The sequence below is a fragment of the Oncorhynchus keta genome, chromosome 7, assembly GCF_023373465.1.
Source record: "Oncorhynchus keta strain PuntledgeMale-10-30-2019 chromosome 7, Oket_V2, whole genome shotgun sequence".
Taxonomy (NCBI): domain Eukaryota; kingdom Metazoa; phylum Chordata; class Actinopteri; order Salmoniformes; family Salmonidae; genus Oncorhynchus; species Oncorhynchus keta.
In genome coordinates, this window is record NC_068427.1 from 54,278,516 (window position 1) to 54,294,843 (window position 16,328).

Genomic DNA, 16,328 nt, shown 5'->3' on the forward strand with positions numbered 1-16,328 from the left:
CTTGTTATGATGTTGCCCATCTAGACAGGAAGACACCAACACAGTTAGCAATATTTTATGTGGCTGATGTAGCCCATCTCAGGGACAACATTACTGCAATATTTTATGTGGCTTGTTATGATGTATCCATCTAGACAGGGACCACACATTACATAGCAATATTTTATGTGGCTATGATGCCAAGCCCATCTAGGGGACAAATTACTGGCTTGTTATGATGTAGCCCAGATACATGACTGTAGGCTCAGCCAAGTCTCAGGGACAAGTTACTGGTATGAGTCTACTGCCAAGTCTCAGGGGACAAATTACTGGTATGAGTCTACAGTCAAGTCTCAGGGGACAAATTACTGGTATGAGTCTACAGCCAAGTCTCAGGGGACAAATTACTGGTATGAGTCTACAGTCAAGTCTCAGGGGACAAATTACTGGTATGAGTCTACAGCCAAGTCTCAGGGGACAAATTACTGGTATGAGTCTACAGCCAAGTCTCAGGGGACAAATTACTGGTATGAGTCTACTGCCAAGTCTCAGGGGACAAATTACTGGTATGAGTCTACTGCCAAGTCTCAGGGGACAAATTACTGGTATGAGTCTACTGCCAAGTCTCAGGGGACAAATTACTGGTATGAGTCTACTGCCAAGTCTCAGGGGACAAATTACTGGTAGGAGTCAACAGTCAAGTCTCAGGGGACAAATTACTGGTATGTTTAATAAGTTATAATAAATGATAAAATCAAGAAAAAGTAGCAGTCTGTTTCCGAACAGATGTGATTAATTTATTAACAGGGGAAACTAACAGACAGTATCTAAACAGAGTGCTCTTTTTCCGTTCTCCTGGATAGGAGTCACCTGATAGTCACCTGTCGAAGTGTTCTGGGGTCAAGGAATGTTGTGGGATTTTACTCAGTCGAGCACCCTTTTCGTTCAAGCTGGGCCGAAGTGCGTTTGGGTAAAAACGTTCTTTCTACATATTATAGAGAGGTGTTATGTTCAACTCACATTCACACAGAAGGGCAGTAGGACAGGTCTGAGGGTGTACGTGTCAGTCCTAGACGGAGAGCTCTCAGTTGACCCTGTCCCAGGTATGTGGTTCTCAGGTGTGGTCTCCATCACCTGAATTAATTCATTAATACTTTATTGTTCCATAGGGAAATTTGTTCAACTATAAAAGGCATTCCTGTCATACATTCACTGACTATACACACACACACACACACACACACACACACACACACACACACACACACACACACTGCAGAAGAGGAAGAGACTCGTCCAGAAACCTATTGATTCAGCAGATACTGAAAAATGACTCGCCATGTACAGTAACATAAACCGAAGAAATACAGAAATGAAACAATCTATTAGTTCTCACAATATAAACAATGACAAGTTGGGTAACGTGTTTAAAAATATATATCTTTACGCTCGACAGTTTCCTGTGTGTATCAAGAACGGTCCACCACTCAAAGGACATCCAGCCAACTTGACACAACTGTGGGAAGCGTTGGAGTCAACATGGGCCAGTCTCCCTGTGGAACGCTTTCAACACCTTGTAGAGTCAACATGGACCAGCATCCCTGGAGTCAACATGGACCAGCATCCCTGGAGTCAACATGGGCCAGCATCCCTGGAGTCAACATGGAAGCATCCCTGGAAAGTCAACATGGGCCAGCATCCCTGTGGTCAACATGGGCCAACATCCCTGTAGAGTCAACATGGGCCAGCATCCCTGGAGTCAACATGGGCCAGCATCCCTGTGGTCAACATGGGCCAGCATCCCTGGAAAGTCAACATGGGCCAGCATCCCTGTGGTCAACATGGGCCAGCACCTTGTAGAGTCAACATGGGCCAGCATCCCTGGAGTCAACATGGACCAGCACCTAGAGTCAACATGGACCAGCATCCCTAGACACCTTGTAGAGTCAACATGGGCCAGCATCCCTGGAGTCAACATGGGCCAGCATCCCTGTGGAACACTTTCAGACACCTTGTAGAGTCAACATGGACCAGCATCCCTGTGGAACACTTTCAACACCTTGTAGAGTCAACATGGACCAGCATCCCTGTGGAACGCTTTGGACACCTTGTAGAGTCAACATGGGGCCAGTCATCCCTGTGGTCACGCATGGGCCAACACCTTGTAGAGTCAACATGGGCCAGCATCCCTGTGGAACGCTTTCAACACCTTGTAGAGTCAACATGGGCCAGCATCCCTGTGGAACGCTTTCAACACCTTGTAGAGTCAACATGGGCCAGCATCCCTGTGGGCCAGCACCTGTTGCCAACACCTTGTAGAGTCAACATGGGCCAGCATCCCTGTGGAAGGCTTTCAACACCTTGTAGAGTCAACATGGACCAGCATCCCTGTGGAATGCTTTCAACACCTTGTAGAGTCAACATGGGCCAGCATCCCTGTGGAAGGCCAACACTCCCTGTAGAGTCAACATGGACCAGCATCCCTGTGGAATGCTTTCAACCACCTTGTAGAGTCAACATGGACCAGCATCCCTGGGAACGCTCCCTGGAGTCAACACCTTCCTGGAGTCAACATGGACCAGCATCCCTGAGTCAACATGGACCAGCATCCCTGTAGAGTCAACATGGACCAGCATCCCTGTGGAAGTCAACATGGACCAGCACCTTGTAGAGTCAACATGGACCAGCCTCCCTGGAGTCAACATGGACCACCTTGTAGAGTCAACATGGGCCAGCATCCCTGGAGTCAACATGGGCCAGCATCCCTGGAAGTCAACATGGACCAGCCTCCCTAGAGTCAACATGGGCCAGCATCCCTGTGGTCAACATGGACCACCTCCCTAGAGTCAACATGGGCCAGCATCCCTGTGGAAGTCAACATGGACCACCTTGTAGAGTCAACATGGACCAGCATCCCTGTGGATGGACCAGCTCCTTCAACACCTTGTAGAGTCAACATGGACCAGCATCCCTGTGGAACGCTTTCAACACCTTGTAGAGTCAACATGGGCCAGCATCCCTGTGGAACGCTTTCAACACCTTGTAGAGTCAACATGGACCAGCATCCCTGTGGAACGCTTTCAACACCTTGTAGAGTCAACATGGACCAGCATCCCTGTGGAACGCTTTAGACACCTTGTAGAGTCAACATGGACCAGCATCCCTGTGGAACGCTTTAGACACCTTGTAGAGTCAACATGGACCAGCATCCCTGTGGAACCCTTTAGACACCTTGTAGAGTCAACATGGGCCAGCATCCCTGTGGAACACTTTCAACACCTTGTAGAGTCAACATGGGCCAGCATCCCTGTGGAACGCTTTCAACACCTTGTAGAGTCAACATGGGCCAGCATCCCTGTGGAACGCTTTAGACACCTTGTAGAGTCAACATGGTCCAGCATCCCTGTGGAACGCTTTAGACACCTTGTAGAGTCAACATGGGCCAGCATCCCTGTGGAACGCTTTCAACACCTTGTAGAGTCAACATGGACCAGCATCCCTGTGGAACGCTTTCGACACCTTGTAGAGTCAACATGGCCCAGCATCCCTGTGGAACGCTTTCAACACCTTGTAGAGTCAACATGGCCCAGCATCCCTGTGGAACGCTTTCAACACCTTGTAGAGACAACATGGACCAGCATCCCTGTGGAACGCTTTCAACACCTTGTAGAGTCAACATGGGCCAGCATCCCTGTGGAACGCTTTCAACACCTTGTAGAGTCAACATGGGCCAGCATCCCTGTGGAACGCTTTAGACACCTTGTAGAGTCCACATGGACCAGCATCCCTGTGGAACGCTTTAGACACCTTGTAGAGTCCACATGGACCAGCATCCCTGTGGAACGCTTTAGACACCTTGTAGAGTCCATGTCCCCGACGAATTGAGGCTGTTCTGAACACCTTCCTAACTCAATATTAGGAAGATGCTCCTAATGTTTTGTACATCACAAGACACAACACATAACGTATACAGTATACAACACATGTAAAGTCCGGTTCAGATACATTAGCCAACATAAGACGACAAAACTATCCCTTTTAGAATTTGGGATTGTAGAACAGCTGACTAAAGACCAGGCATTCACATTAATTTTGTTTTATTTTATTTATTTAACCTTTATTTCACAGAACGTCAGCGCGCTGTTCTCTGATTGGCCAAAGGGACCCGTCTCGCCGTAAGTTTTCAGTCAAGATTTGATAAAGGGCGGCAGATAGCATAGTGTTTAAGAGTGTTGGGCCAAAAACCGAATGATCGCTGGATCAAAACCCCGGGCCGACGAGGTGAAAAAAAACTGTCGAGCAGGGCACTTATTTCTAATTGCTCCTGTCAGTCTGCAAATTTACTCAAATGTAACTTCAGCAGCCGACGTGAGACGTTCTACAACTACATCGTTCAGACGAAGCAAACTGTTGTAGAACGAACTCATTACGAACGTTGTGTCACGTCTCGTCTACTGTATCTGAACTGGGCTTTACAGGACATACTGACCTGTTGACCTCTGTAGCAGGGGACATACTGACCTGTTGACCTCTGTAGCAGGGAACATACTGACCTCTGTAGCAGGGGACATACTGACCTCTGTAGCAGGGGACATACTGACCTGTTGACCTCTGTAGCAGGGGACATACTGACCTGTTGACCTCTAACAGAGAACATACTGACCTGTTGACCTCTAACAGAGGACATACTGACCTGTTGACCTCTAACAGGGGACATACTGACCTGTTGACCTCTAACAGAGGACATACTGACCTGTTGACCTCTAACAGAGGACATACTGACCTGTTGACCTCTAACAGAGGACATACTGACCTGTTGACCTCTGTAGCAGGGGACATACTGACCTCTGTAGCAGGGGACATACTGACCTCTGTAGCAGGGGACATACTGACCTGTTGACCTCTGTAACAGAGGACATACTGACCTGTTGACCTGTGTAGCAGGGGACATACTGACCTGTTGACCTCTAACAGAGGACATACTGACCTGTTGACCTCTAACAGAGGACATACTGACCTGTTGACCTCTAACAGAGGACATACTGACCTGTTGACCTCTAACAGAGGACATACTGACCTGTTGACCTCTAACAGAGGACATACTGACCTGTTGACCTCTAACAGAGGACATACTGACCTGTTGACCTCTAACAGAGGACATACTGACCTGTTGACCTCTAACAGGGGACATACTGACCTGTTGACCTCTAACAGAGGACATACTGACCTGTTGACCTCTAACAGAGGACATACTGACCTGTTGACCTCTAACAGAGGACATACTGACCTGTTGACCTCTAACAGGGGACATACTGACCTGTTGACCTCTAACAGGGGACATACTGACCTGTTGACCTCTAACAGGGGACATACTGACCTGTTGACCTCTAACAGAGGACATACTGACCTGTTGACCTCTAACAGAGGACATACTGACCTGTTGACCTCTAACAGAGGACATACTGACCTGTTGACCGCTGTAACAGAGGATGGGCTGGCAGCAGTCGCCATCAGCCAGGAACACACTGTGGCTCTGCCCAGCTGCCAGGTCCCACACACGCAGACCCTTTGACATCTGAGAGGAGGTCAAAACACACACAGATCAGCCAGGAACACACTGTGGCTCTGCCCAGCTGCCAGGTCCCACACACGCAGACCCTTTGACATCTGAGAGGAGGTCAAAACACACACAGATCAGCCAGGAACACACTGTGGCTCTGCCCAGCTGCCAGGTCCCACACACGCAGACCCTTTGACATCTGAGAGGAGGTCAAAACACACACAGATCAGCCAGGAACACACTGTGGCTCTGCCCAGCTGCCAGGTCCCACACACGCAGACCCTTTGACATCTGAGAGGAGGTCAAAACACACACAGATCAGCCAGGAACACACTGTGGCTCTGCCCAGCTGCCAGGTCCCACACACGCAGACCCTTTGACATCTGAGAGGAGGTCAAAACACACACAGATCAGCCAGGAACACACTGTGGCTCTGCCCAGCTGCCAGGTCCCACACACGCAGACCCTTTGACATCTGAGAGGAGGTCAAAACACACACAGATCAGCCAGGAACACACTGTGGCTCTGCCCAGCTGCCAGGTCCCACACACGCAGACCCTTTGACATCTGAGAGGAGGTCAAAACACACACAGATCAGCCAGGAACACACTGTGGCTCTGCCCAGCTGCCAGGTCCCACACACTGTGGCTCTGCCCAGCGTCCCCCACACGCCAGACCCTTTGACATCTGAGAGGAGGTCAAAACACACACAGATCAGCCAGGAACACACTGTGGCTCTGCCCAGCTGCCAGGTCAGCCCACTGTGGCTCTGCCCAGGACCCTTTGACATCTGAGAGGAGGTCAAAACACACACAGATCAGCCAGGAAAACACTGTGGCTCTGCCCTGCCACCAGGTCCCACACAAACAGATCAGCCAGGAACACACTGTGGCTCTGCCCTGCCACCAGGTCCCACACAAACAGATCAGCCAGGAACACACTGTGGCTCTGCCCTGCCACCAGGTCCCACACAAACAGATCAGCCAGGAACACACTGTGGCTCTGCCCTGCCACCAGGTCCCACACAAACAGATCAGCCAGGAACACACTGTGGCTCTGCCCTGCCACCAGGTCCCACACAAACAGATCAGCCAGGAACACACTGTGGCTCTGCCCTGCCACCAGGTCCCACACAAACAGATCAGCCAGGAACACACTGTGGCTCTGCCCAGCCGCCAGGTCCCACCAGGTCCCACACAAACAGATCAGCCAGGAAAACACTGTGGCTCTGCCCTGCCACCAGGTCCCACACAAACAGACCCTCTGACTTCTGAGTGTGATTTGCCCCCCACATCCCCCTGTGAGATGTCAGATGTGTGAGGGACCTGCTGGCAGGGCAACAGTATCAGTAGTGGGCCCAGATCTGTTTCTGCTGGGTTGTTTGACAGGCCAAATATAATGATGACAACAACAGTAGGAATTGGCTTTACAGCAGATGACAGATCTGGGACCACTACGCTAGAACTGCAGGCTAGACCACCAGACCAGCAGGCTAGACCACCAGACCAGCAGCCTAGACCACCAGACCAGCAGCCTAGACCACCAGACCAGCAGCCTAGACCACCAGACCAGCAGCCTAGACCTGCAGCCTAGACCACCAGACCAGCAGCCTAGACCAGCAGCCTAGACCACCAGACCAGCAGCCTAGACCACCAGACCAGCAGCCTAGACCACCAGACCAGCAGCCTAGACCACCAGACCAGCAGCCTAGACCACCAGACCAGCAGGCTAGACCAGCAGCCTAGACCACCAGACCAGCAGGCTAGACCACCAGACCAGCAGGCTAGACCTGCAGCCTAGACCACCAGACCAGCAGCCTAGACCACCAGACTAGACCACCAGACCAGCAGGCTAGACCAGCAGCCTAGACCACCAGACCAGCAGGCTAGACCACCAGACCAGCAGGCTAGACCTGCAGCCTAGACCACCAGACCAGCAGGCTAGACCACCAGACCAGCAGGCTAGATCAGCAGCCTAGACCACTAGACCAGCAGCCTAGACCACTAGACCAGCAGCCTAGACCACCAGACCAGCAGCCTAGACCACCAGACCAGCAGCCTAGACCACCAGACCAGCAGCCTAGACCACCAGACCAGCAGCCTAGACCACCAGACCAGCAGGCTAGACCAGCAGCCTAGACCACCAGACCAGCAGGCTAGACCACCAGACCAGCAGCCTAGACCACCAGACCAGCAGGCTAGACCACCAGACCAGCAGCCTAGACCACCAGACCAGCAGGCTAGACCAGCAGCCTAGACCACCAGACCAGCAGCCTAGACCACCAGACCAGCAGGCTAGACCACCAGACCAGCAGCCTAGACCACCAGACCAGCAGGCTAGACCACCAGACCAGCAGGCTAGACCAGCAGCCTAGACCACCAGACCAGCAGCCTAGACCACCAGACCAGCAGCCTAGACCAGCAGCCTAGACCACCAGACCAGCAGCCTAGACCACCAGACCAGCAGCCTAGACCACCAGACCAGCAGGCTAGACCACCAGCCTAGACCACCAGCCTAGACCACCAGACCAGCAGGCTAGACCAGCAGCCTAGACCACCAGACCAGCAGCCTAGACCACCAGACCAGCAGCCTAGACCACCAGACCAGCAGGCTAGACCACCAGACCAGCAGGCTAGACCAGCAAGCTAGACCACCAGACCTGCAGGCTAGACCAGCAGCCTAGACCACCAGACCAGCAGGCTAGACCACCAGACCAGCAGCCTAGACCACCAGACTAGCAGGCTAGACCAGCAGGCTAGACCACCAGACCAGCAGGCTAGACCAGCAGGCTAGACCACCAGACCAGCAGGCTAGACCACCAGACCAGCAGCGCAGTATAACCATGAAGAACTAAAGACAAGCATATGCCCTATATAGTAGGTAAATGTAGGTAGAGTACCTTGGCCTGTTGAGGCATGGTAGTGGGGCCGTTCATGTGTCCCAACTGGCCGGATCTGTTGCTGCCCCACGAAAACACCTGGGGTGATAGAGCCTGGTTATATTACACACCAGTCTCTCCATTTATAGGACGCTACAATATTAGCTACCACCAGTTGGGCTCTACATTTACTCACACCATAACAGCTTCTTAACAGTCTCTCCTCTAAATTCAAAAGGAAGAGGAGGCAATCAAATAAATACAATGCTAAAATGGCCAATGACTTGGCAATGGGATGAGGCGATGGGATGAGGCGATGGGATGAGGCGATGGGATGAGGCGATGGGATGAGGCGATGGGGTGAGGCGATGGGGTGAGGCGATGGGGTGAGGCGATGGGGTGAGGCGATGGGGTGAGGCGATGGGATGAGGCGATGGGATGAGGCGATGGGATGAGGCGATGGGATGAGGCGATGGGGTGAGGCGATGGGGTGAGGCGATGGGGATGAGGCGAGGCGATAGGATGGGATGAGGCGATGGGGTGAGGCGATGGGATGAGGCGATGAGGCGGGTGATGGGGCGATGGGATGAGGCGATGGGGATGGGTGAGGCGATGGGATGAGGCGATGGGATGAGGCGATGGGGTGAGGCGATGGGGGATGAGGCGATGGGATGAGGCTGATGGGGTGGCGGGATGAGGCGGGGATGAGAGCGATAGGGGTGAGGCGGGATGAGGCGATGGGGTGAGGCGATGGGATGAGGCGATGGGATGAGGCGATGGGATGAGATGAGGCGATGGGGTGAGGCGATGGGATGAGGCGATGGGATGAGGCGGGGGATGAGGCGATAGGATGGGCGATGGGATGAGGCGATAGGGGGTGAGGCGAGGATGAGGCGATGGGATGAGGCGATGAGGCGATGGGATGAGCGATGGGATGAGGCGATGGGGTGAGGCGATGGGATGAGGCGATGGGATGAGGCGATGGGATGAGGCGATGGGGTGAGGCGATGGGATGAGGCGATGGGATGAGGCGATGGGATGAGGCGATGGGATGAGGCGATGGGGTGAGGCGATGGGATGAGGCGATGGGATGAGGCGATGGGGTGAGGCGATGGGATGAGGCGATGGGATGAGGCGATGGGATGAGGCGATGGGATGAGGCGATGGGATGAGGCGATGGGATGAGGCGATGGGATGAGGCGATGGGATGAGGCGATGGGATGAGGCGATGGGATGAGGATGAGGCGATGGGGATGAGGCGATGGGATGAGGCGATGGGATGAGGCGATGAGGCGATAGGGTGAGGCGATGAGGGATGAGGCGATGGGATGAGGCGATGGGATGAGGCGATGGGATGAGGCGATGGGGTGAGGCGATGGGATGAGGCGATGGGATGAGGCGATAGGGGTGAGGCGATGGATGAGCGATAGAGGTGAGGCGATGAAGGGGATGAGGCGATGGGATGAGGCGATAGGATGGGATGAGAGGCGATGGGATGAGGCGATGGGATGAGGCGATGGGATGGCGATGCGGCGATGAGATGGGATGAGGCGATGGGATGAGGCGATGGGATGAGGCGATGGGATGAGGCGATGGGATGAGGCGATGGGATGAGGCGATGGGATGAGGCGATGAGGCGATGAGGGGGGATGAGGCGATGGGGTGAGGCGATGGGGATGAGGCGATGGGATGAGGCGATGGGGTGAGGCGATGGGATGGGATGATGGCGATGGGATGAGGCGATGGGATGAGGCGATGGGATGAGGCGATGGGATGAGGCGATGGGATGAGGCGATGGGATGAGGCGATGGGATGAGGCGATGGGATGAGGCGATGGGATGAGGCGATGGGATGAGGCGATGGGGTGAGGGCAATAGGATGGCGATGGGATGAGGCGATGGGATGAGGCGATGGGATGAGGCGATGGGGTGAGGCGATGGGATAAGGCGATGGGATGAGGCGATGGGATGAGGCGATGGGATGAGGCGATGGGATGAGGCGATGGGATGAGGCGATGGGGTGAGGCGATGGGATGAGGCGATAGGGGATGAGGCGATGGGATGAGGCGATGGGGTGAGGCGATGGGGTGAGGCGATAGATGAGGGGGTGAGGCGATAGGATGAGGCGATGGGGTGAGGCGATGGGGATGGCGATGGGATGAGGGATGAGGCGATGGGATGAGGCGATGGGATGAGGCGATGGGATGAGGCGATGGGATGAGGCGATGGGATGAGGCGATGGGGTGAGGCGATGGGGTGAGGCGATGGGGTGAGGCGATGGGATGAGGCGATAGGATGAGGCGATAGGGTGAGGCGATGGGATGAGGCGATGGGATGAGGCGATGGGATGAGGCGATGGGATGAGGCAATGGGATGAGGCGATGGGATGAGGCGATGGGATAAGGCGATAGGAAGGGAAATGTGAGTGTGATGGGGACTGTGTTTTTACCTGACACTGTGCAGAAAGGGCCAGAGAGTGGTGTGTTCCTGCCGCTACCTTCACGACCTCCTCTCCATTCAGGCTCTTGATACACAGCGGCTGGAGCCTGGGTAGCTGGTCTCCGTGGCCCAGCTGTCCCTCCTGCCCCCGGCCCCAGCTCCACACCTCTGTGTTCAGGGAGGGCAGAGACTCCACTACCTCCTCCTTCCTGGGCACATTGGGCCTGGAACGGGCACTCCTCCTGCCGGGGAGCTCAGGGGATGCTGGAAGGAAAAACAAAAAGGCATCAAAATGCTATTTGACATACGAGTGGCTTACTGTAGAATGAGTAATGTAAATGAGTTAGAATTGAGTTATAGAGAGAGGGGATGCTGGAAAACCCAGCATCGGACACACAACATAGTTGATACAGCTATTTCAACACGTTTCTAATCTCAAGGGTCTTTCTGGGTTAAATCAAGGATGAATCACACAATATAATATGAAAGTGCTGTAAACCAGCGCTTAGCAGACAATATGACAGAAACAGAAACTGCAGGAATGCAATTCTAAACATCTAAAAACCAGAAGTATATCAGGGTTGACCATGGGACTGAACACATCCCTCTGCAACTGGATCCTGGACTTCCTGGCGGGCCACACCCAGGCGGTGAGGGTAGGTAACAACACATCCCTCTGCAACTGGATCCTGGACTTCCTGGCGGGCCACACCCAGGCGGTGAGGGTAGGTAACAACACATCCCTCTGCAACTGGATCCTGGACTTCCTGACGGGCCACACCCAGGCGGTGAGGGTAGGTAACAACACATCCCTCTGCAACTGGATCCTGGACTTCCTGGTGGGCCGCACCCAGGCGGTGAGGGTAGGTAACAACACATCCCTCTGCAACTGGATCCTGGACTTCCTGACGGGCCACACCCAGGCGGTGAGGGTAGGTAACAACACATCCGCCACGTTGACCCTGGACACTGGGGTCAATAGTTGCCAGCAGTTGTGAAAAAACTGAAATCACGAACGCCCGCGTTTAACCAAGGCAAGGGGACTGGGAATATGGTTGAACACAAACAGTCCAGTTATGTCGTCCGTAAGGCAATCCAACACGCTGTCAGTACAGAGACAAAGTGGAGATGAAATTCAACGACTCAGACACAAGACGTATGTGGCAGGGTCTACAGACAATCACGGATTACAATGGCAAAACCGGCCACATCGCTGACACCGATGTCTTGCTCCCGGACAAGCTAAACACCTTCTTCACCCGCTTTGAAGATAACACAGTGCCATAGAAGCAGGCTGCTCCCGAGTACCGTGGGTTCTCGTTCACCGTGACCGACGTAAGACATTTAAGCATGTTAACCCTTGCAAGGCTGTCGGCCCAGACGTCAACCCAACGTCCAGCTGGCTGAAGTGTTTACGGACGTATTCAATCCCTCCCTATCCCAGTCTGCTGTCCCCACTTGCTTCAAGATGGCCACCATTGTTCATGTACCCAAGAAAGCGAAGGTAACTTAACTAAATGACTATCACCCAGAAGCACTCACTTCTGTCATCATGAAGTGTTTTGAGAGACTAGTCAAGGATCATATCACCTCTACCTTACCTGACACCCTAGACCAAAGGGGGGCAAAGCACGGCCCGTGGGCCATAACCGGCCCGTCGGGCACTTCAACAAGACATTTTACCCATTTTTATCTCCCCAATTTCATGGTATCAAATTGGTAGTTACAGTCTTGTTCCCTAAACTGCAACTCCCGTACGGACTCAGGAGAGGCAAAGGTTGAGAGCCGTGCGTCCCCCGAAACACGACCCAGTCTCGTGGGTCTCCCAGTCACGGCCAGCTGCGACACAGCCACAGGTCTGTAGTGACGCCTCAAGCACTGTGAGGCAGTGCCTTAGACTGCTGCGCCACTCGGGAAGCCCCCGCAAATTGATTTTAACAAACAATTGGTTGCCCAAAAATGCATCCCTCAGTTGAATTACAAATCCCGACGTGGCCCTCGAGCCACACCTGCCCTATACCCACTTCAGTTTGCAAACCGCCACAATAGTTCCACAGACGATACAATCGCCATCTCACCTGGACAAGAGGAAGAATGCTGTTCATTGACTACAGAACAGCCTTCAACACCATAACCCTCCAAGCTCATCATTAAGCTCGGGAACCTGGGTCAGTACCACGCCCTGTCCAACTGGGTCTTGGACCCCAGGTGGTGAAGGTAGGAAACAACATCTCCACTATGCTGATCCTCAACACATGGGCACCACAAGGGTGCGTGCTCAGCCCCCTCCTGTACTCCCTGTTCACCCATGACTGCGTGGCCACGCAAGCCTCCAACTCAATCGTGAAGTTTGTAGACGACCCAACAGTAGTAGGCCTGATTACCAACAATGACAAGACAACCTGAAGGGAAGAGGTGAGGGCACTCGGAGTGTGGTGTCAGGAAAACAACCTCACTCAACGTCAACACAACAAAGGAGATGATCGTGGACTACAGGAGACAGCAGAGGGAGCACGCCCCTACCCACATTGACGGGATCGCAATGGAGAAAGTGAAAAGCTTCAAATTCCTCGGCGTACACATCACTGACAATCTGAAATGGTCACACAGAGATGCAACAGCTCCTCTTCAACCTCAGGAGGCTGAAGAAATGTGTCTTGGCCCCTAAGACCCTCACAAACTTTTACAGATGCACAATTGAGAGCATCCTGTCAGGCTGGATCACTGCCTGGTACGGCAACTGCACCGGCAGCAACCACAGGGCTCTCTAGACAGTGGTGCAGTCTGCCCAACGGACACCAGAGGGCACACTGCCTGCCCTCCAGGACACCTACAGCACACAATGTCACAGGAAGTCCGAAAAGGTCATCATGGACATCAACAACCAGAGCCAATGCCTGTTCACCCCGCGACCATCCAGAAGGCGAGGTCAGTACAAGTGCATCAAAGCTGGGACCGAGAGACTAAAAAACTGCTTCTACCTCAAGGCCATCAGACTGTTAAATAGACATCACTAGCCGGCCTCCACCCAGTACCCTTCCCTGAACTTAGTCACTGTCACTAGCCAGCTACCACCTGGTGCTCTACCCTGAACTTAGTCACTGTCACTAGTCAGCTACCACCTGGTGCTTTACCCTGAACTTAGTCACTGTCACTAGCCGGCCTCCACCCGGTACCCTACCCTGAACTTAGAGGCTGCTGCCCTATATACATCACTGGTTACTTTAATAATGGATCACCAGTCACTTTAATAACGTTTACATACTGTTTTACTCATTTTATATGCATTTGCTGTATTCTAGTCAATACCATCCTATCCTATTCTATATATACTATTCTACCCTACGTATTCTACAGTTATACTACATATTCTAGACACATACTGTCCATAATGTCTATACATCCCATCACATATATATGTCTGGACACACCTACTCATTCAAGTTTTTTATTTTTATTATTTGTACTGTTTTCTATACTGTAGAATAATAGTGAAGACATCAAAACTATGAAATAACACATATGGAATAATGTAGTGTCCATTGGACTGTGTACATATGTACATACAGTGGGCTCCAAAATTACTGGCACCCCTGACCGGCAATGCACAAACAATACTTTAAAAAAAATATAAACAATATAATTATAGAGAAAATCAAAATACCAACATGTGAGAAATGCTGTGCTTTATTAATGTTTCAATAGAACCCACCAAAATCACGTATTGGTTTAATTTTTAAAAATCAATCTCCGCCAAATCAAGGTTTCCCAATTAAATTGTAAATAACATCTACCAAAATTAAAACAGGAATTACATACCACTTATTTAAGTGTATCTAAGTCTTAGGGAACTATATTGAGCCATTACATCACTTCCTGTTTTCACTAGATTATAAAAATGAGGTCACACCAATGCAATATCCCTTTGTAGTCCAACACCATGAAGAAAACAAAAGAACTGGTTCTCTCCAGACCTGACTGCCCTTGACCAGCACAAAGACATTCTGTGGTGTTCTGCATTAGCATCGAATAGCCCCCGTGATATGCAACTGTTCAGGGAAGTTAGGAACAAATATACACAGGCAGTTAGGAAAGCTAAGGCAAGCTTTTTCAAACAGAAATTTGCATTGTGTTGCACAAACTCCAAAAAGTTCTGTGACACTATAAAGTCCATGGAGAATAAGAGCACCTCCTCCCAGCTGCCCACTGCACTGAAGCTAGGAAACATTTTTACCCCCGATAAATCTGCGATAATTGAGAATTTCAATAAGCATTTTTCTACGGCTGGCCATGCTTTCCACGTGGTTACCCCTACCCCGGTCTACAGCCCTGCACCCCCCACAGCAACTTGCCCAAGCCCCCCCCCCCCATTTCTCCTTCATCCAAATCCAGAAACAATACTGTGCAGCTGTATTCATCATCTTCTCCGCTATGCGAACTGGTTTCCGAGCTGGTCATGAGTGCACCTCAGCCACACTCAAGGTCCTAAAGGATATCATAACCGCCATCGATAAGAGACAATACTGTGCAGCCGTATTCATCGACCTGGCCAAGGCTTTCGACTCTGTCAATCACCACATTCTTATCGACAGACTCGACAGCCTTGGTTTCTCAAATGACTGCCTCGCCTGGTTCACCAACTACTTCTCAGACAGAGTTCAGTGTGTCAAATCAGAGGGCCTGCTGGTCAGACCTCTGGCAGTCTCTATGGGGGTGCCACATTGTTCAATCTCGGGCCGACTCTTTTCTCTGTATACATCAATGATGTCGCTCTTGCTGCTGGTGATTCTCTGATCCACCTCTATGCAGACGACACCATTCTGTATACCTCTGGCCCTTCTTTGGACACTGTGTTAACAAACCTCCAGACGAGCTTCAGTGCCATGCAACTCTCCTTCCTTGGCCTCCAACTGCTCTTAAATACAAGTAAAACTAAATGCATGCTCTTCAACCGATCGCTGCCCACACCTGCCTGCCCGACTAACATCACTACTCTGGACGGTTCTGACTTAGAATATGTGGACAACTACAAATAACAAGGTGTCTGATTAGACTGTAAACTCTCCTTCCAGACTCACATCAAACATCTCCAATCCAAAGTTACATCTAGAATCGGCTTCATATTTCTCAACAAAGCATCCTTCACTCATGCTGCCAAACATACCCTCGTAAAACTGACTATCCTACCGATCCTTGACTTCGGTGATGTAATTTACAAAATAGCCTCCAACACTCTACTCAGCAAACTGGATCCAGTCTATCACAGTGCCATCCGTTTTGTCACCAAAGCCCCATATACCACCCACCACTGTGACCTGTACGCTCTCATTGGCTGGCCCTCGCTTCATACTCGTCGCAAAACCCACTGGCTCCAGGTCATCTACAAGTCTCTGCTAGGTAAAGCCCCGCCTTATCTCAGCTCACTGGTCACCATAGCAGCACCCACCCGTAGCACGCGCTCCAGCAGGTATAT

At 51.9% G+C, this 16,328-nt stretch overlaps 1 protein-coding gene and 2 long non-coding RNA genes across 3 annotated transcripts in view; all 3 read right to left on the reverse strand.

Moving 5' to 3' along the window:
- Positions 1–16,328, reverse strand: part of als2a (alsin Rho guanine nucleotide exchange factor ALS2 a) — a 139,721-nt gene that overhangs the window by 98,175 nt on the left and 25,218 nt on the right. The window contains exons 7-10 of the mRNA XM_052523270.1: positions 10,866–11,119; positions 8,439–8,516; positions 5,447–5,554; positions 1,000–1,113 (exon numbers count right to left, since the gene is read on the reverse strand). Of these exons, the coding sequence (XP_052379230.1) occupies positions 1,000–1,113; positions 5,447–5,554; positions 8,439–8,516; positions 10,866–11,119 (554 nt within the window). The remainder of the gene's footprint in view (positions 1–999; positions 1,114–5,446; positions 5,555–8,438; positions 8,517–10,865; positions 11,120–16,328) is intronic.
- Positions 2,012–3,842, reverse strand: LOC127931230 (uncharacterized). Its single transcript, XR_008140432.1, has 5 exons — positions 3,643–3,842; positions 3,211–3,594; positions 2,923–3,066; positions 2,141–2,236; positions 2,012–2,038 (listed from the first exon to the last, which is right to left on the reverse strand). It is a non-coding gene; the product is annotated as an uncharacterized LOC127931230 (long non-coding RNA).
- Positions 4,691–5,449, reverse strand: LOC127931234 (uncharacterized). Its single transcript, XR_008140449.1, has 4 exons — positions 5,357–5,449; positions 5,177–5,266; positions 4,937–5,146; positions 4,691–4,792 (listed from the first exon to the last, which is right to left on the reverse strand). It is a non-coding gene; the product is annotated as an uncharacterized LOC127931234 (long non-coding RNA).